This window comes from Photinus pyralis, unplaced genomic scaffold (genome assembly GCF_008802855.1).
Source record: "Photinus pyralis isolate 1611_PpyrPB1 unplaced genomic scaffold, Ppyr1.3 Ppyr1.4_LG1, whole genome shotgun sequence".
In the NCBI taxonomy this organism is placed as follows: Eukaryota; Metazoa; Arthropoda; class Insecta; order Coleoptera; family Lampyridae; genus Photinus; species Photinus pyralis.
The window spans coordinates 28,496,091-28,521,516 of NW_022170249.1; the positions used below are offsets into that span (position 1 = coordinate 28,496,091).

Here is a 25,426-nt window from a genome sequence, read left to right on the forward strand (position 1 = left end):
ACTGTTCCAAGTTTCAATCGTTTCCGAATAGTGGATTCGGGAATATTCAATTCTCTAGATAACTGTCGTTTTGATTTACCATTTTCTATTTCCGTTCGAATTGTTTGCATTAAGTCTTCTGTAAATGCAAGTCTCCTCTCAGACTTCCTCACATAGTAATTAGTCATTCTCTGCAAAAAAACGAGATGTAGGTACCTTAAACTCTTAGGTATTCCCAAGAGTGCGCAGTGCGTACTCTTGGGAATAGAAGTGTGCGTACTCTTGAGACAATGAATCGGTTTCCTGTTTTGATCTAATATTATTTATTAGTAACAAAATTCAAGTTACACCTTATTCTGCGTGTAGCTATAAAGCACTGATGTATGTAGTATATCATGCTATATATAGTTAATCCAGATACTTACCTCTCAAAGCCTTACTTCGAACACAAATAAAATTGTAATATTTACTGCTGTCTGTCACGATGCACCGTTAACGCGGGAAAACTAATCACGTGATGACTGATTGTTTCTGCACTAGTGCACTCCATCTTTAAATAGTTCATAATTTACAAAGTAGGTGTCAGGTAGTGTTCTGCCGTGCCAAACGAAAGTGCCGTAAGTGCAAAATCGCCATTTTGAGATATTAAGACTTTTTTCATTTGATGGTTACCAAAAACCCTGCGCTTAATTAGGAAATGAAAGACATGTTTTATATGCAAATTTATTATTATGAATACTTTCAAATACTCAGTTTTAACATAAAATATTTATTTCAACTAATAAATGCATATACAGCAAACAAGGAATTGACATTACTAAGCAAAAATGCCGTTTATGCGCGCACATACTGCTTTCTTGTTAAACTGGCTTTACTTGCTGCTTATATGCCTAGCAACACATTAAAAAAATATACTGAAATTATTTTTTACAGGTCTTGAAAGTATCTTGAATCATTTTTAACAAAAATAAAAAAAAAATTTCTAAACAAAAGAAAACTTAACCTTTGAAAATATTGTCCACTACGCAAGAGTGTTTATTTCCAATTCTTCCCAAAATTTTTGCCTATTTTTTGGAAGAACAGAACCTAAATTTTTGAGAATACTTTCGCGTTTTTCAAATGACACTCCACATGGTGCTGATAAAGGAGATGGTGCAGGCATTCCGTTTTTTTTCATATTCTTTTTACATAAAAAATCTAGTGTTATATAATCATCTTTCGTTAAATCAGTTTTACATTTTAAATCATAACTACCCCTTATAGCTTTTATCTTAACAATGTCTGCTAGATATAATCTATTTTGTGCCTTTTGTATTTTTTGTTGTGACTTAAAGTCTTTCCAAAGATAAAAATCCGTGTGCTTCATTTCTTTTACTTCCACTTTGGATTTATTCGCGCTTTGAACAGCTTCTGAGAAATCTTTAAAATCATATGTCTTTTTCTGCTTCTTCAAGGCAGCTTCCACCTGGTGGTGGAAGCTATCAGCCGACATAAATGTATGGCCCGGGACAAAGTAGTGTATGTTTATTTCATTAATGGCCATTTCATCCGAATTCACAATATATATCAGAAAGGCTAGAAAACACCAATTCTTATTTTGGCTGGAGCAGTTGTCCAGCCATAAAATAATCCGTGGTGAATCTCTGTATTTCAGGAATAATGCGTAAAAGGTACTGATGATATCCTCTTTATTTCGCCCAGTAATGCCCTCATGCCATATACAGGCAAGTGGCTTATTGTTTGATTTTTTGCCAACTGGAACAAAACTCTCGTGATATACGACTATTCTTTTTGTAAAGATAACTTTTTTAAAACAGTCAATTCGTGGCAGCATGATCACTTTTTGGAGGTCTGCTGAGCAACAAACCGTGCCATCTTCAAACGTCTGCTCAGCGTGTTGTCGATACAGATTTCGAGCTGCACTGGCTTTATCTATATGCTTCTTCCAGATTTCACATTGCTTACAATCAGGTTGTAGATTATCCTTCAGATGGCCATGCAATTGAAATTCTTCACAATCTTCGCATTCTTCGTGACCTAGCGATGCAAATGATATACGTAAGCTCTTCACTTTTCGGCGGTACAATTCATATGACAATTTAAAATTAGGGTATTTCTTTTTAAAATCGTCAAACATTAGGGAAATATTCACATCACTGGGTAAGTATCTTGTGAGCGGCGCGTGCTCGCGACGGTAATGAGAGATTGTGGGGTTGAAAGATTCAATGTGCTGTTCAAGCAAGTCTTCATGTTCAAATTTGTTGTGTTTGTCGTGTTTCCCGCGCTGGTCTCGATTTGGTTGCAGACTTCCTTTTTCAGTTTTTGATAAAACTTCTGTTATCACCCGATCATTGTTTTTCTTATAACCTAATGTGGTTAGGAAAAATACCTTACAGACTTCGTGAGTAACTGCCTCAGTTAATAATTTTTCGTCAGGGAAATAATACTTAAACGTATTTTGTTTTTTCTCACTTTCTGCAGACTTGGGTCGCCTTTTCACTGCCAAGCGTTTGCAGGTATTAAAAATAAATGTTCGCCTTTCTAACCAAGACAAATTCCAAAACTGCCGATTGATTTCAGATCGTCGAAGTTCTGAGATTTTAATATTGCATTTTTTTTTGCATTTATCACGATCGCACGACTGCAACGGCCTATGGTCTTCCCTTATCTTGTTTAATTTTATACGTTTTCGCATTTCTAAAGACATGTCATATTTTTTTCTTTTTCTTAGGTTTCCCTCTTTAGTATATAAGTTGGTCGGTTCCAATGCATGTTCTTCTCCGACGGTTTTTGTCAAAACTGGATTTTCAGGGTGATCAGCACTCAATTCTTCTGCATTCCCTTCTCGCAGGTTGTCTGCCGAAGCTATGATTCCACCCTGATTAGTACTCAACTCATCTTCATCTTTACCTTCTACAAGACTATTTGCCGAAGCTGTGATTTTAGCACTTAATCCAAGTTGATTTTCTAAGTTAATTTCACTCGTAAATAGATTTACCGAATCGCCTGTAGGTTTTGTAGACGGACCTGCATCTGTATTTTGGTTAAAATGCTGTATTTGTTCAGTGGTAATATTTTCAGCATCTTTCTGTTCTATTATGATGCTATCAAGAAAATCGCGTCCCGTGCCAAGTACAGTTATATCAGAATGTGTGTTTATAATGCATCGCATAACATCATCTGAAAAACAAAAATTGCTAGAAATTTAAAAAAATTTAAATTATTTAGCAAAGACAAAAATTGCCTAAAAAGCGTCAATTTTGCACAAGAGATTAAAGCTTAAAATACACTTACCATCTAGTGGGATTTCTACAGGCTCTTGAAGAATATCTTGTTCCTCTGGAACCGCAAATAGTTGAACAGGAGCCCCCTTGTCATAACTAATAATATTGTAATCTGAAAAATGATATTTTTCATATTACAATGCGTGCGGAAAGTTTAACTGTCCACGCTCAAATGCGGCCGTAAAAGTGTACTTTTACGCACGCTTGTAGGAAAACTAAAAAAACTTACCACATCGTGGGATTTCTCCCAAGTCCTGCAAAACATCTTGTTCCTGTGGTGCTAATATCTCATCCCAATATTTATTATCACAAGAAACCAACGTAGATAAAGAATTATTTGGAACCACATTTTCTTTATTACACATCACAGATAAACTATGTTTTGATTTAGATTGTGCCTTAACAAGTGCCATTATTTTATCACTACGCTTTGACATTGTGAAAACCGGCGGATGGTCAATAATAAATTAAAAAACAAACTTCCAAGCCAACTTATAACGCAACGAATTAAAAGCTCCACGTGCACTCGATGCATGCGACTGATTACTAAATTTTATTTTGTTTTTGTTTACATTTATCCAAACGGTTGTCGGTGTGCGTCGTCTAATTTTGCGCGAGACAGACGATCCAGACGCTCCAGCATAAAAACATAAACTGTAACCACAATATTATTTGTCGACGCGCTCAGTTAAATATAAGGAGTTTTACTAAGCAAGAGAGCAGTAACAGACACTTGCTAAGTAAGAGTGAAGTATATACATATCATTTACTGCAGTTTAGTTTAGTACATGATCGATACTGCGTTTTTATTTAGTATTTACAGTAAATTGTGTATATGCTGCAAACAAAATTAACGATTTGTTAAATTTCTTATGGAATATACGGCATTTTTACTTAGCAACAAGATACCAAATTGCACGTAGTATACAAAGAACAAAAAATCACATTTTGGCAATTTTTGCACATACGGCACTTTCGTTAAGCAGGGCAGTGTTCTAAATCCTTATATTATAAAATAAATTACTCGCGCACTCTTGGGAGAGTGCGTACTCTTAGGTAACTTCACCCTAATATAGTATCTTAGAAAAACGTTTTAAAGACGTCTGGATTTTTAACATAAGCTCTCAATAAGACGTCTTTCAGATGTCTCCAAGGCGTAAAAGGATGTCTTTCAGACATTGTAAATGTCTGCAACAGACATCTTTTGTATGCCTTTAAGACATCTGTGTGCTGATTGGGTTGCTTTTTGAAAATCTACATAATTTAAAGTAAATGTATGCTCAAAGTTTGCAGTGGGGTCTAACAGCGTAATTGTATACAAATCATCGCTCTCCGACTCCGTAGAACACATTTTCAATGGAATTGTTTTTATTTTTAAGTTATTTGAGGTTATGTATCATCTAAAAACACGTTTAGTTGAAATACATCAGTTCCATTGGTTCATAATAGGTGTAGCTTAAGAATAGAACAGTTGATGAACACTTGAAGAGCAGCTACTAACCATTGGAAAGCGCCTTTTATACACAGGTTAGGTAGCGTAGACACAGACCGGAGGCAGTGTTGCCACCTCGAGGGAATTTTCCCGTTTTAGGGAATCTTTCATGTCAAAAGGGAATTTTTGCGCGCTTAGGCATGAGCATGAACACTCTAAAACACGTTCCACCCATTAAAAAAATTAAATCGGCTTTTTTATAAGATATAACAAAGCGCATACAACTGTAACTCTAGCGCAGTGCACTGCTTCGCTCTCTGTAGTATTGCGGTGCAGGCGTAAACATGCAGCCCAAGATTTATCTGCCTCTTTGTTATGTTATGTAGATGTGGCGCGCGCATTAACCGATAACGAATGGCGATTACTATATAGTTACTACAAATAGAAGTAAATCGCAGTTTGCAAAAGTTAGTTACGCTTACGTTTACGTGTACGGGTACGCATTTTTTTAACAGACAGGTGAAGATGAGCACTGTTGCTGACACGGATTCAGATTCGAGTACTGACACAGAAATCAAACACAAAAGACAAAAGATCACTACAGAGAAACGGTTTAAAAACTGTTGGTTACAAGATCCGCAATTTCAACAATGGTTGCATCCTGATATCAACTCTAAAAATAAAGGAATGTAAGGGAGACTAGGGAGGTTTGATACCCTGGGAGGCTTGATACACATTCAAATTTCCCACACTTCATATCGTAAGGTGTTGAAGTTGGCAACATTTAAACCCGCCATTACTGGCAATAGGTTAATCGTGCTACATTTCAGTTATTCCTGTTAGTAGGCGTGCTAGAGTGTATTAACGTTTTTGTGCATTTGTGTTATTATTCCGTGTAAGGTAAGTGTAAGGATATATCTCAAAATCTAACATCCATATCAAATTGGGCGACTGTTGCCTGAAAACTGCATCTTGTAGCGAGTAAATTGTGTCAAGGTGTTCGCGTAACGACTTAGGTCAAGGTTAGTAAAGTTAATAGGTTGCATGGTAACTTTCGGCCAATAGGGGACCACGAGCGTGTGACGTAACTTTGTGCAAATCCATTGTAACAGCTAAACACTGATTTTCAAAATTTTAATTAATTCCTCCAGTTTTGGATATTTTCTATATTAATTGCGTTCTTTCAAGAGGTACGTATATAAGTTATGATAACATACATACATTTCTGTGTTGCGATGTGTGGTTATGAACATTTACATCAAAGTTGAAAGTGAGAGTATGTTTCCTTTTACTCCTAAATTGTTATAAAAAATAAAAACAAAGCCGTTAAATGACGTTTTTTATAAAGTTCTATGCCTATTACCTTTTAGGATATGTCAAATTGCTAACAAAGTGTCGTAGTTTCTAAAAAAAACACTACAGACAGGAAATGGTTTTCTGACCACAAAGGCTAGTGTAATTTATGAAACAAGACTTACGAATACATAAAGCAATTCTACCCGAGTACCAGCACCGAATCCTCTTTTCCTGGCATATTGTAAAGTATGAGAAAGTGAGCGTTCACATATGTGAATCACAGTCGGGTAACTGATCACATGTTAAATAAATACTAATAATCCTAATCAGATAAACTACTTCACAGTCGGTAAGTAATCACTAGCAGATTTAGTCTTACATTATCCTTATTCAAACGCCTGAATTCCTATCTATTAATCATTAACTACGGTCTTATCTTATCTAATTTACAAGATTGTTAAATAAGTACATGTTATTCTTAATAATTAATTAATTAATAATTCAGTACTTCACTTAATGTACAGATTAAAATTTATCATTATTTTGTCAAACATTATTAATTAGTGACTATAGTATAAAATTTAAAAGTTAATAATAACACATGAAAGCACAAATACAAAAATTAATTAATAGTTTTCCTTATTTTACATTTTCTTTTTCTTTCAGCACCTTCAGAACTTCTTTTTCTATCAGTACATTCTCTTTTTAAATTTAGATATTTAATTCTAATAAAAATTCTTTGCTTCGAAAATGATTTCACTAATTCATATGGAACATCTATTTTTTTCTTTTGCAATTTTTTGATAATGTAGTTTGTTGTCCTTTTAATAATTATTTTACCTGGAGAAAAATTATCTTTGTGGAATTTAATAAAGTAAGTTTCCATAACTTGCATCTGACGCATCCACTCAGCCGATGGCTGAATCAGACCCCCGAACGATAGACTTTGTACCCATGAGGGCATGGCGTAAGAATGTAAATTAAGAGCCTCTTCATCTTTGTAACTGTGCCCACCTAGGTATGGGTATTTATGTATAAATTTCTTAGCAATAAATCCTGCTAAATATTGAGTACCATCATCTTCCACCCAAGATTTTCTTAATGGGGCATCAGAAGCAGTACTCTCCGAACTGAAGCTTTCATTGAGTTCGGTTTCTTCAGTACTAGATGGTTCTGTTACCACCAAATTTTTAAGTTGGGCCTGCTTGACAGCAGCAGCCATCAAGTACTCTCCATCCATTTCCTTTGGTATTTCAACATTGGAATGCGTTTGGACCATTCCTGGATTTTTCCCTAATAAAATCATCCGTACCCGGTAAATTGCATTTAATGGCGAAGGGTGGTCATGTAAACCACCTTTTGTTCTTAACTGAAAAGTAATAAAATTAGAAAATTATTTATCATAATTCGTATACAAACCTGGGAAAAAAAGTTCTCTAGGCAGTCCTGGTTTAAGCGGTGAGTAAGTAAATATGAAATACCATGCCTCTCTTTCAAATCAGTAAATAGGCACTGTAGTGACTTTGAAGTTATTAGGATACCCTTTTGAAACACCTGGAGGGCGTTTTTTCCAACACACCTCATTCCTTCAATAGTTTCTTCCATTTCATTAAGGCATTTATGTTGCATTTCCAATTCTAAACCATACGGCTTTTTTGTTGGAAGAGAAGCAGTTGAGGTATATGAATTTAATACATCAAACCAGTTATTCACAAGTTCGGTAAAATTTCCTACATTTTGGGCTAATATTGTATCGTTCCCAGGCCTATAACGCTTCAAGGCGGTTGCGGTGGTATGTGAAAGCAACTGACAGGCACGTCTTACATTCTGTCGCTGCGCTTTTTCACATTTAACATGCTGAGTTGTCAGCCTGTGGCACGAACTGATTTCGGAAACTCTCGACTCAATAAGGGCGACAAAGGGAAATTTATTTATGCTAACACCATCACTGGTGACAAAACCAGTATCAATCAACCAGTTGCGCAACAATTTCATTAGATGGGGGGCGTCGGCAAAAAAATAAACTGAATTACCAGTAACAGGATGTGCTATCGACGTGTTACTTGTTGTAATGTTTAGTTCCTTCCACAATCCTTGATTGCCGCCTCCACAATCTGATACACAAGCAATAACCTCATACTTGATAGTGTGAAGATGGGTGATGATATTGTGTAAAAGTTGCTTCGTCATTTTTTGGTCAAATCCAATATATACTGGTTGCTTCCAGTTGTCGAAGAGACCTCTAGCCATGACAACCTGCATATATGAAAATGGCCCAATTACCTCCTCCTCTTTTTGATCATATTCGTATTGTGAGGATATTTTTACTTCATCGTATGAGAGGACAGTAATTCTCTTCAAGGGTGTTTTTATTTGGCCAGCGGTGTCCATAATCCTCAGTACATCATCTAATATCCCATTTTTTAGATTTATATTTGCGGCCCATTGCTGTAGTGTTGAAATGGCAGGCAATGGGTAATGAAGAGTTTGTCTTAAATAGATGTATGCCCTTTTACTAAAATATCTTAACGTGAAAGCCATCGATAGTTCTTCTTGTGTCCAACGTGCCTTTGACTTTAAGGCGATGTCCACTTGATTTGAAGTAAGAACATCCTTAAAACATTCCTTCACCCTCTTTTCAAATTTTAAACCACCTAATTCCTTTAGTTGCATTTCCATTGCAGCAATTTTTTGTTTCAACTTTTGCTCACTTTCTTGAAACAATTTTAATTTTCCTGTCAATGCCTTATTTTCTTCCTCAAGTTTGACTACCTGGCTTTTAAGGATGTTTATCTCATTATCACGACTGTCCAATACCGTCCCTGAGATATTAATGCTGGGTGATTGTTCAATTGGTTCAACTATCGGTGAAACTTCAATCGCAGCAGTAACTTCTAAGCTTGGTTCTTGAATCAACGCTTGTACTATATCCTTTCCTTCTCGTCTTGCAGCTCTTTCTTTTCTAGAGGACTCAGTGATAGTTTCTTTACGAGAAAATGGTAGATACAATGATGGTATGGCTGCAAAAATTATGAGGTATAGCAAGACATCGGATATTTACAACATTTACCATCTATTTTTAGTTTTTTGGCAGGAATTCCCATTATATTAGCCATCACTTCATCCTCGTAATCACTGGGCTGAAAATGCTTACTACAAATCTTTTCTTTCTTCGTATCAAACTTATCTCTTTGGTAGCATTTTTGTACCCATTGTTTTTGTACTACCAGGTTTTTGGGGAAACTGAAAAATTTTAGGCTTTCACCTGTGACCTTACGCCTGTTACTTTTGCAGGTTGCCACACTGCACATCATACCTCCCGACATCTAAAAAAATATTAACGTTAGTTACATTGATATGTAAGAATGTCGAATCTTGATTCGTTCCAACAACGGGCAAGAAAAACTCTTTTCCCGTGAAAGCTATAATATGATTCGACAGACATCGAATATAAAGTTTAAAAGAAGTACAGGTTACATGTATGTATATTTTCCAGCACAGGAGAAGACTTTTTTGCACGTGCCTTGATTAATAAGTATATTAACTGGTATGTAGAACTTACCTTTACCTGATCTCACAATGAAAACAAGTTTTAAATATCACAAAAGCCAATTTAAAATGGTTTCAAATTTAAATCTTGCTGCCTTAAATACAGTTCAATGGCTGTCACTTGCACACTGTGACGTCATTCGTACTTCGGCCCCCTCTCTTCGTTATGGTTGCTAGTAGTTACCATGCAACCTATTAACTTTACTAACCTTGGACTTAGGTTATGTTTTTGAATTAATTTTTTTTCGTATTGGAGGTAATTCTGGGAGGGTTGATACATTTTAGCCGAGGAGGTTTGATACATGTATCAATCCTCCCCACATGAGAATATTTTATTGTAATATGGAATTGTTTCTACAGAAATGCCTTTTAAATGGAAGAAAAAGTCGAATCGGCTATCTGTTTCTCCTGATTCAATGAAGAATGCGGTGTTAGAAGTAATTGAGGGTAGCAAGCTTCGAACAACAGCTAACAAATATAATATTGACAAAATGACCTTACGACGATATGTACTCAAATACAGAGAAAAAGGGGCAGTCACGGAATTTGTACCCAACTTTTCATCTTCTCAAATTTTTAGTAGGTGCGAGGAAGAAATGCTTGCTAAATATCTACTCAACGCTGCACAAATGAATTATGGCTTCACTTCTAAGGAAACTAGAAAATTTGCTTATTTGTATGCAGTCGAAAACAACAAAAAAGTTCCTGAGAATTGGATTAAGAAGGAAAGTGCAACTTATGAATGGCTACGTGGTTTTATGAATCGTAACAATACCTTATCATTACGGACTCCGGAACCAACTAGTCTCTCCAGAGGAACTGCGTTCAATAAGCATACCGTTGGTGAGTTTTTTAACTTGTTAGGAACAATACTTGCAAGAGAGGAGTTCGGGCCTGGATCGATATACAATTGTGACGAAACAGGTGTTCAAACCGTCCATAAACCTAGAAAAATAATATCAAAGAAAGGTCAAAAACAAGTTGCTAAAGTGACATCAGGCGAACGGGGCCAAACTGTAACTATTTTATGTACAATCAACGCGATTGGTGGATCCATACCACCATTTTTTATATATCCAAGAGTGCGTGAACAAGATTACATGACCGCTTGTGCTCCACCTGGATCAAGAGCTGCTACGCATCCAAGTGGATGGATGACTGCGCTAAATTTTGAAGTTTACTTACAACATTTTATAAAATTTACAAAATGTAGCATAGCCGATAAGGTCCTATTAATTCTCGATAACCACAATAGTCATTTGTCACCGAAGGGTCTCGATATCTGTAAGGAGAATGGAATTGTTCTTCTTACTATTCCACCACATACTAGCCACCGCCTCCAACCTCTCGATGTATCTGTGTACGGTCCTTTTAAAACTTTTTACAACCAAGCATGTGATGATTTCATGATTCAAAATCCTGGACAAATTATCTCTTTAAAGAATATAGCGAAATTAGTTGAAGTGGCATATCAACGTGCTTTTACTCCAGTTAACATCGTTAAAGGGTTTTCTGCCACCGGAATCTCTCCGTTTAATTCACAAATATTTTCCGAAGAAGATTTCTGCTCCTCAAAGGTTACAGATCGTCCCAATTCTTCAAACCAAACCGCTAAAGAGCAAACACCACCTCCTACAATAGCAGTACAACAAGATAATGTTCTAAACGACATAATTAATGTGGTGAAGAGTCCAGAAGAGATTAGACCCTTTCCACTTGCTCCACCTAGGAAAACTGTATCAAGCAGAAAACCCACTAAAACAAAAATTCTCACAGATACCCCTAATATGAACGAAATAAAATTATACCACGAAAAAAAAAACAAGGAAAGAAATTCAGAGGGTTGTAAACGCAATCTCAATATCCAAAAAAAGAGTCGGGCAGGTCCCTCTAAGCAGATAAAACTGAAAAACATCGAGGAAGAAACTGACACCGATAGTGTTATAATGAGCTCCTCCTCAGAAGATTGTACAGATATCGAAGAATGTATAGAAAATGAGAAGACCGAAGATAACTTCATAGCAGGACCAATCTCAGTTGGGGATTATGTGTTAGTTCGCTTTGCTACAAAAAAAATTGTAAGGCACTATGCCGGGAAGGTTTTGGAAGTACACGATGAAGGTTATCTGATCAACTTCATGAGAAGGAAGAAACCCAACTATCATTTTGTCTATCCTGATGTTCCAGACCAGTCAATAGCATCTGAAAGTGAGACCATTAAACTGCCACCTCCAGCATTCGTTGGTGGCACCGCAAGAGCCTCGCGAAAACTAAAATTTCCAATAAACTTTGACAAATTTGATAATGTTGATTAAGTATAAATAAATAAATGCACGATTGCTTTTGAATTTTGTATACTTATTGCTGTGTATCAAACCTCCCATTTTGGGTATCAAACCTCCTCTACTAGGGGAGGTTCGATACATTTTGTACTTTTTGTTTTCAATTTTTTTCAGCAAAAGGTATAAGAGCAACCCAAGCTACTAATGGAGCATTGAAAGGTAACACAATGGAGCTCCAAAAAAGCATTTTACCATTGGAATACACGCACTCTGGTGGCAGTTGTAATAGTTTGAAATTAAGTGTATCAACCCTCCCTAGTCTCCCCTACTACATACACACTATATTACTTTATTATTCATAAATAATACAAGTGTATAAGCTGTATAAGCATACGTTTTAATGAAGCAGTGCTTTAAATACGCTTAGACACGTATATAATGCGTATGCTGTTTTTTTTATTACCCTGGGTCACAATCGGAAAATCAAAGTAAATTGAAATCCAGGTTAAAAATAGTATATTAAGATACAAGTGTATAATCAAGTCTTTAAAGCACGCGCAACGAGTTTAAGGGCACGACGCAAAGCGGAGTGCCTTTAACGTTGCAAGTGCTTTAAAGACTAATTATACACGTGTATCTTATAGTATTTTTTATTATACCTGCAGTATAATTTAAAAATAGGAAATACAATGAAGTCATATTGACGTTATACTCGAATACATGTCTAATTAAGTGGGCTGGGTGTTCGTAATTTCACGATTGCCATGGAAATGTCACTTGACGTTTGCTTATAAAAATCATCGTCTTTGTGAATTAAACGATTTCCGTTGAAAAAGATAATACACCGCCCATTAAATCGATTGTTGTAAAATCTAAACAAACGTTGGTAGGTGTAAAATCCAACTCCAGTTAAGCCTATTATAAAGTGGATGAATAGGAAGTTACTTACGAATACAGTCTTAAATGCATCCATAATGCTGGCATATATGAAAGAAATGTCAAAGGTATTTAAATCTTCTATATTTTGGTGCATTCATTCAAAACTTTAAAGAAATGCTGCGATTAAAAAGTGGAACCGATTTGGAAGCATGCCCTAAATTACGCGCGTTTGTGAAAGCTTCAACCAAAGGATAGATACAAAAGCCAAAGAAATGTTCTGCATTTACAGAAAGCGACCTAAGAGGAGTTTTTATTTCATCTAGATGACAGTTTCAAAAGTCATACTTGAAGTATCGTTACTTAGCAACTTTAAAGCACGTGTGTTTTAAAGGCCCTTTTTCGCACGCATTTGAGTGTTTAATAGTATATTATGAAACTAGTTTATAATGCAAGGGATTATGGCATGAGTGAATGTTTAACGCATGAGCGAAGCGAATGCGGTAATATCACGAATGTCATAATCCCTTGCATTATAAACAAATTTCATACGCTATTTTATCGCCGACTAGAACTTTTCAAAAATAAAAATTCTGATCGATAAACTTAAATCTGAAATACCTAAATCTAAAATTACATCAAAGCGGTTTTAAACATTACCATGGTTTTTGATAGCTCGCTTTTGTTAATAAATAAATAAAGCGGCGCCATTTGCACAAAACACGCACAAAACATGAATTTTGCGGAAGATTTGAGTTTGTGTGATGCAATTTTAAAGAAAGCGGAAGAAGCGGAATCCAGTTTGTGTCCAAAGAAATCAGAAGACTTTTACAAAAAGGAATTTGAAAAATTTTGTCACTGGATGCGGAACAATAATGCCGAAATTGTGACAGAGAAGGTTTTGCTGGCGTATTTTCTGGATCAGGTAGATCAATTAGACTGTAAATAATTATATACCTAATTGTAATTATTGTTTCTTCCGTTTTAGTCAAAAAATTACAAGTCCTCGTCATTGTGGTGCATGTACTCCAAGCTGAAATGTATGTTACGAATAAAAAATGACATTGACATTAGCCAGTTTTCTAAACTTTCTGCTTTTTTAAAAAAGTGTTCAGTTGGGTATTCAGAGAAAAATCTTTGGTGTTCTCAAAGAATCAGTTAATAAATTTTTTGACCTCGACTTGTGACGAACAATATCTCCTTATGAAGGTGGGTGGGTTTCTCTTATTGCTACAAAAGGTTACTATAAAAGTATGATTTTAGGTTGTTGCAATATTTGGATTATTTGGTGCTTGCAGAAGGATAGAGTTTTACAATTTATGTGTAAGCGATGTCCAAGAAGAGGGTGCAGTTTTTGTGGTGAATCTCAAAGATACGAAAACACATCGACCCAGAACATTCACAATTTTAAATGATGATAGCATGAATTACACTGAGCTCATTAAAAAGTACATAAATTTAAGACCAAAGCATGTTAAAATAGAGAAGTTCTTTCTATTCTATGGTGCGGGAAAGTGTACGTGTAATCCCATTAGCATCAATACCTTTGGTCAAATTCCTCGTAAAATTGCCAAATATCTGAACCTTCCTAATGCAGATCAGTTCACTGGTCATTCATTTCGCAGAACGTCTGCTACAATCCTTGCAGATAGTGGCGCAGACATTCGAACATTGAAAAGACATGGTGACTGGAAAAGCGATGCTGTTGCGGAAGGGTAGGTATGTGGCGGATTCACGAGAAAACAAGAACAAAATTGCTAGAACCTTAGGATCTGTTAACACTGTTAGCTGCCAGAGAATCAGGGATTTGGCATCTTCATCAACTATCTCAGTATCTGGAATTACTAGTGCATCATCGACTACAAATGAATGTGTTCTTCAATCTAGTTCAGGCATTTCAATTTCCGGAAATTCAAATTGTACTATTACTATTAACATTAATAAATAATATATCAACAATCAGCCTAAATTTGTTGTCAAGGCGACTTTATGGCACAACTTTATGGCACGTGCCATAAAGTGACGGATTATTAATGATTTTGACATTCATAATCATAGCATTCTAATGCTAGTCGGCGATAAAACAGAGATTGTGATTCAGGTATAATAAAAAAAATATTTTGTACCGTTCTCGTCAAATACAACGAACACATTTTTTTCAGATGCAAAGTCTGCAACGTGTCGGTCAAAGCTGGAAAGAGTGAGTTACAAAAACACGGCAATACTAATAAACATAAAAATAAAATGAGGGCTATTCAGGAGAATAGAAATATTGTTACGATGTTTCAAACAGACGGGGACAGTATACACAAAGATTTAGTTAAAAAAACAGAAATTAAGTTATCGGCATTCTTTGCGGCGAATAATGTCGCATTTCGACTAATTGATCAATTGGAGCCTGTACTGAAAGACATCTTCTCAGACAGCAAAATTTGTGCGGAGACATGAAGTTAAAAAGAACCAAATGCACACAAATTATAAATAATGTGCTGTGTAAGAAGGAAACCGATGATCTAATTTTAATGCTCAGAGATCAGAATTTCTCGATTCTATTAGACGAATCTACAGACATAGGAGACCACAAAAGCCTCGTAATTCTCACCCGATATTTTAAAAATAACAAAATAGAAACTCGACTGTTGCAATTGTTACAGTTGGATGCTAGAAAGTTAGGAGCCGACGAATTATATCAGGCATTCGTGTCATGTTTAGAAAAACATAGCATCCCTAAAGAAAATATAGTTGGTGTAGCGTCCGATGGAGCTAGTGTAATGATAGGCAAAAATCATTCGTTTTTTAAACTGTTGAAGGACAATATTCCACACGTCATTTTAGTACGCTGCATTTGTCATTCCGCAGCACTAGTAGCATCAAGAGCGTGCAGTGAACTTCCTCGTTCACCAGAGGATCTGCTACGCAATATTTATAACTATGTGTCTGGGAGCGCCAAACGATGTGCGGAATTACAGGAAATAGGGTCTATTAGTGTGACGTCAAATTTGAGCGCGAAATTCGAATTGCAGGACTTGGCTGTTTTACTGTCGAAGATATTGACCCCTATCGCCCTATGCAATAAGTATCACTTTTAAATAGGTCATCTTTATGGGCTTATAGTGACTTTATGCGAATGAAATAAGCATATCGACCCTCTTGTATCCAAACACTGATTACTTAACTTTAAAACAGAGCAATAAGCGTTAAATAAAGTCCATTAATTGCGTTATAATTAAGAATTAAAAATGTGCCTACCATATTTACACGTTACGGTTGGCAGTACGGAATGATCATAACTAGAGCCCGGATTACTAAGCAAAATGCACTTTTTTTTCTACACCTTTATAAGTAAGCAGAAATGCCACACTTTGTCAAATATGCCTCAATAAACTGATTAAACTATGCTTGATAGTGCTTATAAATGCTTATTAGGAACTAGAACGCTTATTTTAGGATTCTTTATTAAAAATACTTATTTCGTACAAAAAGGTGTTGCTTATATGTTTACCCGAAGGGTTGTAGTAAATTGGAAGTTTGATGATTTTATTTTTAAAATTTCGGAATGAATGTGACAATCTTCCCACGCTTAAAGAACCTTTTTATTTCAAGTTTAAACTCTTCCTTATTTGCTGGTCGGCATTAGTTACTTTGTACCTACAATAAATCATAATTCCTACCTCCAATACATAACGAGCTAAGCTTAACAGAAATCCGGTACTTGTTTGTTGACTCATCCATTCACAGAATTCTAAGAAAAGCCTACTTAGGCAGGTACTATTTCTTGCATTGTGATACGACGTATTATATTACCTCGGTTTGTTTCTAGTGTTAATACTTCAGTACAGATTCTACTTTCCTTGCGAATTTACGTCCTGTTATTTGTTAAAAATGCCTCCTGTACGAAATTCTCATTCTTCTTTGTTGAGCAAGTACGTAAAAGAGTTTGGAAATAATATTTTCAGCGAAGACGGCAAAGTTTTATTTTGTATAATGTGTGAAAAGGGTGTTTCTGCGAAGAAAAAATACGACGTGGTGCAACATATTAATACATCGCGTCATAAAGAGAGGGTTAAGAATAAATCGAAGTTAACTCAGCAACTAATTACAAGCAGTGTAGGTGAACAATCGAGTTCAAGTGATCCATTTTTTAAAGACTTGTGTTTGGCGTTAGTGAGTTCCCAAATAGCACAAAAACGTTGTTTGAACGTTCTTAGTACATCCAACAATGAACATTCAAACATCCTAATGACGTTCTTAAACGTTATCAGAACGTAATATGAACGTTCTTTGAATGCCCAAATGGCACAGATGTGGGCATTCAACGGATGAATTACAACACATTCTTAGGACGTCTAAGAGACAATTGGTGGAACGTTCAATAGACAATTGTAAGAGGTTCATAGAACGTAATAGCATTCCAGTTTGCGGGAGGGAGAGGGGTGGTTTAAGATGTTCATTAAAAAAAGAATTTAAAAATCCGTTACTTTATTATGTAAATAAAATAAATAAACATAATACTTTCAATTATTTTTTCTAGATTTTTCAGGGCATTTGCGTAACCACTTCGCCATGTCATTTTCAATCTCTTTTTCAGTTTTCCTAAACAGGGAAATGGCAGCTTCTGAAACCAAAACAAATACAGTGATTTAACTATTCCATTCTGGGTGTCCATTGCGTAGAAGTGGAATTTTTTTAAGTGACTACAACACGTAAAATTTCACTGTGTATCCTTTTAAGTGAACCAAATCCAACCATCTATGCAACTTAACCCGGCGTTACTCGCACCACGGTCAGTTTCATATAGCAGGCAACGTCTACATGTGGTTATTGGAAAATACATTGAGATAAATTTAGGTAAAAAGTAAGTAGTTTAAGTAAAAATAAACTACACTAAAATTCTGCACAAACCAAATAAGGATTACAGTAAGGCATTAATGAACTTCGACACGCATAACACCATTGTACAAGAAGAACGATCAAATTTCTTAACGAAATGACTGTGGCGCCGGCTTAAACAGCACCTATTAACAAAAATGTGATTAGAAATTTGATTGATTTCACATTTTTAGTGCAAGAGGTTCGTTGTGTGTAGTAAAATGGACGCAATAGAGGAAAACATATTAATGTTGAATTGTATAACATTAAGAAAAGTATGTGATATTTATCAAATCGTCGAATTTAAAAATTTGAGATTTGTTAATATAAGCGCTACCTATTTAAATTGCATAAATTCTTTAATGACGCTAATAGGGAAATTGGCCGTTACTATTCTCTTACAGTATCTGTAGATTACCTAATACATAACATATATAAACTTACTTTTTAACAGCAATGCCAATTTCAAATCTATGAATCGTTTTTTTTTTTCCTTCCCAAGAAACTAAATTCATTGCCAGCGAACTTATCTGTTATTAATTTTTTTGTCACTCTAAGTATAAATTCATATGCAGTGTTTTGCCTCCCAGTTTGGAAATTTCCCTTACCTATAAACAAGATGTGAAATTCAGAATGTTGTCATTAGGTAATTAAACTTACTGCGTCATTCAATTTTTTTTCATCAGATAAGAAATCTTCAACTTCTTTGAGAGTCTCATTGGAATTGATTGGCAAATTTTCAATCAATACAAAAAGTGAAGAGTCGTAGTCAGATTCATTTTTGTCATCTGCTTGTTTATTGCTCTGGATAGAATTTTCAATATTTTGAAGCTTTGTGTTCATATCAGCGACCATACATTGCAATATGTTCTGTTTCCGCAAAATCATTTTTAGATATTCTAGAATAATGTACACTTATAAGATGCATACATATATTTAAATAGTTCTTACCTGTGATATCACCAACATTATTCTTATCAACTTGCGTAGACTTGGATGTGATGGTAGTGGAATAACCGTTATTATTACTATTACTCGAAAGCGGTCTCACGTCTCGAAAGCCCTCTGGGAAAGACGTATTCACAGCATCAGTGATGTCATTATTCCCAAACTCTTCTGAATCAGTAAATGTTTGAAGTACTTGATTTGATGAATGTTGCGAAAAGACGCTTTGTTTATGTAAATTTGGCTGGGGAGGTTTTGGGAGTTTACGCCTCATATCTTCGTCATCTCCCGAAGAATCATTATCGCTACTTGACATTTTTCGTATTTTCCTTTTTCTTTTACTTGTTATGTGCTCAGGATGATCTTCCATTTGTGAATCCAAATCTGAAGTTATTGTTGCTTTGCGTGATTTACGTTCAGCTTCTTTAAAATTATCTGCATAATTTCAATAATTATAGAGAAGTGATAAATTAGTGTCTTACCAAATATATTATTCCTTAAGGGTAAAAATTGAAACTGCTGCCAAACTTCTTTATCGGGAGGGTCCCCTTTCTCAATTGCGTCTTGCAACAGTTTTCTATTATACGGCGGCCAGAAGCATATATTGCCATGTAGCCACGAGGTTGGTACCACGGATACAGAATTTTCTTCTGGGAATTTGATGACAGACCAGGTGAGATTCCCATTGTGTGGCATGCTTTTTATGCATAGATAGATGCATAGAAAAATATCAGTTAGAAAAAATAAATGAAAGTGATAAAAATCAGATTGTAGTGGGAAGTGCCTCTTCTTGACTAACGCATTAGTATCATGCATTGTAATACATAATTTGAAAATATCTTCTTTCTAAATGAAGAGAATGAAAAGAGACACTTTCCACTAAAAGCGTGAAAATTAAAATTAAACATAATTTACATGTTCATCCAATTACGTTGTATTCACAAACCAAAATAAGGTATTTTATTTGGTAGTTGCAGAATGTAACAAGGGAAATACTACAAATTTATTACCAAATGGGAATTTCACACATTTAAAGGCGATTTGATTTACGTTCAGACCTGTATGTTCAAGTTGCGCAATTTGTTGATTTGATTTAACTTGAGCATGTCTATAAGATGAGCGACTTAATTTATACTTTGGCATTGTAGGTATACGAAATCAACACAGGTATTAAATATTAATTGCAACTCACATCAATTGGCAAACATTAACGAATTCAGTACGTACCTATACGATATTATGTGCACCGCTATTTGCGAACGTAGATCACTCCGAACGCGCCCAGGTCCAATTATAATAATTCCGTCAATGATACAGAATGTCGTTTTATTTCACACTTGGCCAACTGCTAAAATTCAAAGGAAAATGTGGTTTTCAATGCAGGCATTTTTATAAGTGAGGTTAAGGTTTTTGTTCATAAATAAAATACAATTGCTGCAATGTGTAGTTACCATAAATAACAACATTATAAAAATATGTCATATACTTACGCAATTACAACCTGGAGAAGAAAATATTCCAACGAAAAATACAAGTCCAACGTCAACAGACACAAAACTTTGGCGCGCAATAATGGCGGACAAACCAAAACATGAATACTACCTAAGCCGCTTTCCTTTCAACTGATCAGAGCTGATCGAGTAACTCTGAAGAGCTCCGGTGTGTTCCATTACCACAGATCATTTTGATCTGGTTCATGTTTCCCTCTTCCCCTCATGCACGACCTTTTTCGCGGGAGCATTAGAGTAGATCAGTAAACATAACCTTAGTTCTTTATTTACATCTTTGCTTAAAATATTTTGCTTGGGTAATATCACGAAACAATAATGGAATTAATCCTAGAGGAAGACGACGTACAATATAAATTATGTGTATCAGAAACTGATTACAATCGTGCAATGACAGGTTTATATAACTATTTCTATGTAATCAAATTTTGCTAATTACTATATTTTATAGATCATGCATTTGCACAAAGTCTATTATTTCACGCAAAAGTTACCGGTAGTTCTATTAGTACAGTTGCCTCAAATCAAAGTCGTGTAGAGAACTTGGAACCGGCATCGGACAATTTGGAACAGTACTTGGAAAACGACCGTCACAGCTGGTCGCATGACGAGACGTTGTGTCTTATTAAGTCAATGGAAGTGCACATTGAGGATGAAAACCATCCTAAAAAAAGGAAATTCATTTTCGAAAATGTTGCAAATGATCTGATAAGCAATGGCTTTCAGGTGAACGCTACCGTGTGCCACAATAAGTGGAAAAACTTAATGCGATCTTATAAAACTGCAAAAGATAACATGCTAAAAACCGGAAGAGGACCAACTAGATTTTTATTTTTTTCTGAAATGGATGGGGTTCTAGGTGAAAAACCATCGAGCAGTGCGACACATACATTAGAATCTAATAACTTACAAAATTTACCCGACACATTGCCACCTCCCGAGATGTCTGCAATGTCCTCTCCGTCATCATCACGGTCATCAACACCCACACTGACACGAAGTAAAGAAAAAAAAGGAAGCATTCTACAAATAAAAAAAGAGGAATTTAGGAGAAAACATGAAAGACATAAGGAAAAAATGAGACTTCTTGAGATAAGGAACAAGGTTGAGGAACAGAAAGTGAATCTCTTACAAGAAATTTTAAATAAGTTAAACTCATAAATAGTTGTAATTATGTTGTTTCAATATGAATAGTAATTTCGTTTTTTAAATTATGTAATATTACATTGGGAATATGTTATATGTTACTATAAATATTTGTTTATTTCATGAAATAAAAAATAAAACATATAATCTGATTACGAAAACATTTCTTCAAATATTTGTTCTCTCCGATGCCTGGTTACGTTTTTTACATCTGACTGCAATGGTATTTCACTATTAACATCACTACTTATGTCATAAGGTTCTATTACTGTATTATCATGTTTGCTTTCACAAATATTGTGAAGCACACAACAAGCCATCATAATTTTCACACAGATATTGATATTTAAGTTCTCTAAATGTTGTAGCCTGCGGAACCTCCCCTTCAAAAGTCGAAACACATGTTCAACAATAATGCGTGTCGATGAATGTTTAAAATTAAACACTTTTTGATTGTTACTTAGGGCACCGTTGTCCTTAAATGGAGGTACTAACCAACTCAGAGATGGATATGCTGAATCACCCAGTAAGTATTTATTGCCAAAGAAATTAACATTATTTTCGGCTTTAGAATACAGTGAGGACCTCCTTAACAACCGAGCATCATGCAGAGATCCCGGCTCTCCACAATACACGTCAATAAATTGCCTGAAGCTATTGACAGTTCCTTGTATTAGCAAACTAAAGTATCCTTTTCTATTGATGTATGAGTCTTGATCATTTTTTGGCCTCCGAATTCTCACATGACATCCATCAATTGCTCCAATTACATTTTGACTGCCAAATTTGGTGGCGAAAGCTTTAGATATAACTTCTGTTTCCTCCTGCGTTGGCCACTTAATGTACTCAGTACGTAGAGACAGTATACAATTTAATACCCTTTCAATTACACGGTGAGCAGAGCTCAGTGACACATCAAAACGATCAGAAACCTGCCTAAATGATTCCGTGTTTCCAAGGTACCATAATGTCATAAGCATGGCCTTTTCACTTGATATTTTCATTTTTCCGTGTTCATGAACAGGGATGAAACCACTGTTTTCCAGTCTACTAGCTAACTGGTACACTATTAATTTGTGCATTCGAAAATGCGATTTAAATGTTGTTTCACTATAATTTACAACTACTCTTTCAATATATCCTTCAATTCGTACAATTCTAGCATATTCCTCAACCTCAGAATCAGTACTACTTTCACTACTGCTCCCACTAGTTTCTGGACCTTCCAATAGATTAATAATGACTGGTAATAAATCCATAATTAACTACAAAACCAATTTTTAGGTTAGGTGTTTTTTGGTAAACAAAATGAGTGTTCCATTCAACTTCAGAATAGAGTAGTTGGGAGTGGTTCACTTAAAATCTTAGATCATTTGAAAGGAAAGCGGCTCTAAACGAAATGGAATGAACCGTCGTTGATCGTCAGTCGAGTCGGCTGTCCTCGTGTCGTCCTCGTTCATGATTGGCTTTTCAAATTGAATTATAGTTGTAGCCGGTCAAAGTTTGAAATTTTAATTAGCGTTGTTTCTATAGACACTTTATTACATTCTATACCAATTCAAGAATTATAAAGGTAGGTTTTACTATACAATTTAAAAACGTCCAGAGAACGTTCCCTGTATCTTAACAGACATGAGACTTATAATGAACGTTCGCAAGACATTTGCCTCAGTTCGTCCCTGGGACAACCTTTAAAATACGTCCTTTGAACGTTCATTTAAAGTCCCGGGACGTTGGGGCATTATTTGGCTATAAAATAAACGTTCGCCGAACGTTTGGTGCTGTCTGGGTTCCGACATTCCGCTGTGGAAATTGAATAACCTGCAATTTAGACAATTTTTGGAGAAGTACACAAACAAAAAAGTGCCTGACGAATCTACATTGCGCAAAAGATATTTGCAACAGTGCTTTCACGATGTAATTTGTGAGATTAGGGACCAAATGAAATATGAAAATATTTGGATTTCAATTGACGAAACCACCGATGCGGCGGGACAGTGTGTATGTAGTGCTGTAGTAGGAGCTTTGAAAGCAGGTAGCAAATCTTATCTTCTTAACATACAAATACTGGATCATGTGAATCATTCAACTGTGGCAAAATTCTTTAATGACTCCCTGACACTTTTGTGGCCAGAAGGCATACGGTACGACAATGTACTGTTGTTCCTTAGCGATGCTGCTCCATATATTGTTAAAGCAGGGTCTGGTTTAAAAGTGCTCTACCCTAAGTTAGTTCACGTGACATGTCTTGCCCACGGATTACATCGTGTCGCGGAAACAATTAGGACCCACTATAAAGATGTTGATCTCCTCGTTTCGTGTGTTAAAAAGGTGTTCATAAAATCACCGATTCGAGTTCAAAAATTTCATGAACTGGCTCCAAATATACCTTTACCACCTCAACCCGTTTTGACTCGATGGGGATCATGGTTGCAAGCTGTATCGTACTACGCTGAACATTTCAGCGAAGTCAAAGAAGTTTTGAGTGCTCTAAATGCAGAAGACGCTGCCAGCATTGGAACAGCACAAGAATGCTTTTCTAAAAAAGGTATTCAAGAGAAGATTCAGTACATTCACACTCACTTTTCCAAAATACCTGATGCTATTACTCAATTGGAAGCACGAAATAATTCTTTAGAACATTCACTTTCGTTGGTCGAGGAAATTTCAACTTCTTTATCAAAGGAAACGCATGGTGTAGTCAAATTTGCATACGACAAACTCTGCAACGTGTTACTGAAAAATTCCGGCTACAATACACTGCGTCAAATTTTGAAAAAACTTTCTGGTGATGACGTCATGTTTGAAGAGGAATACACGGACGAAGAGTTGTGGTGTTTTTCACATGCACTTGTGACGTCATGTGACGTTGAACGGACATTTTCAATGTATAAAACATTTTTTACAGATCGGCGAAGAAGTTTTACTCAGGAAAATTTGAGAATGACCTTCATTGTGTATTGCAATAAAGCAATAAATTAAATAATAAGCATTAAGTAAAAATACTTTTAAATAAATTTTTTGTTTAATATAGGTACTTATTTTGGTGCTTATTTCTTACATTTTACGTGCTTATTTGCATACTTATTTCACTGTTTGATTGCGCTTACAATTCCGGGCTCTAATCATAACCTATCTTTTTCCTTGTTGTGTTTACATTTTCCCATTTGCTAGATTTTCCGTTTACGACCTTAATAGTTCTTAATTTTCTATAATTGTGTGTTACTTGTGAGATATTTTTCTTTTTAACATCCTGTAGTGGTTTTATCCGTCCGTAATTTTATACCAAACCCCTTTCCTAACATTCGACTGTCTTGTTCGTTGCAAAGGTAAGAGACTGCAGTCGAATATTAGATATTGTCTAATACTATGCTGTTTAGATGGGCTTGTGTTATGCACCGGATTGTAACCACACCCATAAGAATGGTTGTAAAATGTTTACGTTTCCAACAGATCAAAATCTAAAAAAAAAGTGGGAAACGTTGCTTCGGTAAGTTGAAATTAGTTTTGTGAATATATTTATTAACAACTCTCTACAGAAGAGCAGACAGGCAGCCAAATCGATTCTCCGTGGTCTGTGCATGCCAGTTTGTTAATAGGAATAGAGAAAACCTTCCTACCTTATTTAAACGGAATAATTTCCAGTTTTCTCCACCTCCTCCAGAAGTAAGGAAAAGGCAGAAAAAAATTGTAATGTAAGTGCATGTATTTCCCAAAAAATGATCTTAATAGTGTTAACTGTGGTTTATTTAGAAATCAGGACACACCAGTTGCTCAATCGACAAAGGTTGTAGAAAAGTGCACGAGTGAACCCAAAGCCTCCACTTCAGAAAGTACAGTGCTGTTACAATCAGAAGCTTACTTCCGGGAGAAAGAGATGGCTGAACTACAATCAAAAATTGCGAATGTTTCTGTGGCATTTGGTTACCACACAGTAAAAGACAATAACAAGCTTGTTGCGTTATATACTGGACTACCCGATGCTGGTGTGTTTCAATCTCTCTGCAATTATGTGTGCAAATGAAAAATTAAGTATTACTATGGGTGGACAGTAGAAAAGTTGTGTAAGGAAGATCAATTACTGCTCACTTTAATGAAACTGAAACTAGACTTAATGCAAGTAGATTTGGCAGTGAGGTTTGGTATATCGCAAAGCACTGTATCCAACATCATCCTTACGTGGATACACGTGCTCAAGGAATGTCTTTACGATAAAATATTAGGCAAATCTCTTCCGACAACCTCAAAAATTAAAACCTG

At 35.6% G+C, this 25,426-nt stretch overlaps 4 protein-coding genes and 1 long non-coding RNA gene across 13 annotated transcripts; 3 read left to right on the forward strand and 2 right to left on the reverse strand.

Moving 5' to 3' along the window:
• Positions 1-445: 445 nt before the first annotated feature.
• Positions 446-9,698, reverse strand: LOC116159357. Its single transcript, XM_031472324.1, has 7 exons — positions 9,554-9,698; positions 9,062-9,317; positions 7,411-9,011; positions 6,661-7,360; positions 3,274-3,375; positions 1,847-3,159; positions 446-529 (listed from the first exon to the last, which is right to left on the reverse strand). The coding sequence occupies exons 2-7, from the start codon at positions 9,315-9,317 to the stop codon at positions 446-448; spliced, it is 4,056 nt and encodes a 1,351-aa protein (XP_031328184.1). The 5' UTR covers positions 9,554-9,698.
• LOC116160169 lies at positions 5,465-11,868 on the forward strand. The gene is made up of 2 exons (XM_031473303.1): positions 5,465-5,595; positions 9,901-11,868. Exon 2 carries the CDS (start codon positions 9,903-9,905, stop codon positions 11,853-11,855), a length of 1,953 nt encoding a protein of 650 aa, XP_031329163.1. The 5' UTR covers positions 5,465-5,595; positions 9,901-9,902; the 3' UTR covers positions 11,856-11,868.
• A 2,375-nt stretch (positions 11,869-14,243) lies between these two features.
• LOC116159248 lies at positions 14,244-14,658 on the forward strand. Its single transcript, XR_004142925.1, has 2 exons — positions 14,244-14,413; positions 14,487-14,658. It is a non-coding gene; the product is annotated as an uncharacterized LOC116159248 (long non-coding RNA).
• A 2,499-nt stretch (positions 14,659-17,157) lies between these two features.
• On the reverse strand, positions 17,158-22,451 carry LOC116158585. Of its 9 annotated transcripts, none has more exons than XR_004142769.1 (7): positions 20,003-22,451; positions 19,740-19,860; positions 18,995-19,209; positions 18,519-18,947; positions 18,228-18,466; positions 18,012-18,175; positions 17,161-17,313 (listed from the first exon to the last, which is right to left on the reverse strand). XR_004142769.1 is itself a non-coding variant. In XM_031471392.1 (6 exons), the coding sequence occupies exons 3-6, from the start codon at positions 19,206-19,208 to the stop codon at positions 17,173-17,175; spliced, it is 1,023 nt and encodes a 340-aa protein (XP_031327252.1). In that variant the 5' UTR covers position 19,209; positions 19,740-19,860; positions 20,003-20,112; the 3' UTR covers positions 17,158-17,172. The 9 variants fall into 9 exon arrangements, 5 of the variants coding, with proteins under 5 accessions (XP_031327252.1, XP_031327251.1, XP_031327248.1 ...); XR_004142770.1 differs by adding an exon at positions 17,601-17,713 and having other exon boundaries at positions 18,995-19,860; XR_004142771.1 differs by having other exon boundaries at positions 17,158-17,313; positions 18,995-19,860; positions 20,003-20,112.
• LOC116158586 lies at positions 20,316-21,200 on the forward strand. Its single transcript, XM_031471393.1, has 2 exons — positions 20,316-20,417; positions 20,472-21,200. The coding sequence occupies exons 1-2, from the start codon at positions 20,339-20,341 to the stop codon at positions 21,179-21,181; spliced, it is 789 nt and encodes a 262-aa protein (XP_031327253.1). The 5' UTR covers positions 20,316-20,338; the 3' UTR covers positions 21,182-21,200.
• Positions 22,452-25,426: the final 2,975 nt, after the last annotated feature.

Bases quoted from the DNA above. Each gene is read 5' to 3' on its own strand.
- LOC116158586 (XM_031471393.1), top strand. From the start codon at position 20,339: ATGGAATTAATCCTAGAGGAAGACGACGTACAATATAAATTATGTGTA. The intron at 20,418-20,471 runs GTTTATATAACT...TATATTTTATAG, and splicing joins TTACAATCGTGCAATGACAG to ATCATGCATTTGCACAAAGT.
- LOC116158585 (XM_031471388.1), bottom strand. From the start codon at position 19,328: ATGCATGATACTAATGCGTTAGTCAAGAAGAGGCACTTCCCACTACAA. The intron at 18,467-18,518 runs GTAAGAACTATT...ACATTATTCTAG, and splicing joins TAATGTTGGTGATATCACAG to AATATCTAAAAATGATTTTG. The intron at 17,314-18,227 runs GTAAGTTTAATT...TTTTGGTTTCAG, and splicing joins AAAAAAAATTGAATGACGCA to AAGCTGCCATTTCCCTGTTT.
- LOC116160169 (XM_031473303.1), top strand. From the start codon at position 9,903: ATGCCTTTTAAATGGAAGAAAAAGTCGAATCGGCTATCTGTTTCTCCT.
- LOC116159357 (XM_031472324.1), bottom strand. From the start codon at position 9,317: ATGTCGGGAGGTATGATGTGCAGTGTGGCAACCTGCAAAAGTAACAGG. The intron at 7,361-7,410 runs GTTTGTATACGA...ATTACTTTTCAG, and splicing joins TAGAGAACTTTTTTTCCCAG to TTAAGAACAAAAGGTGGTTT. The intron at 3,376-6,660 runs GTGCTGAAAGAA...ATCATTTTTCAG, and splicing joins TAGAAAAAGAAGTTCTGAAG to ATTACAATATTATTAGTTAT.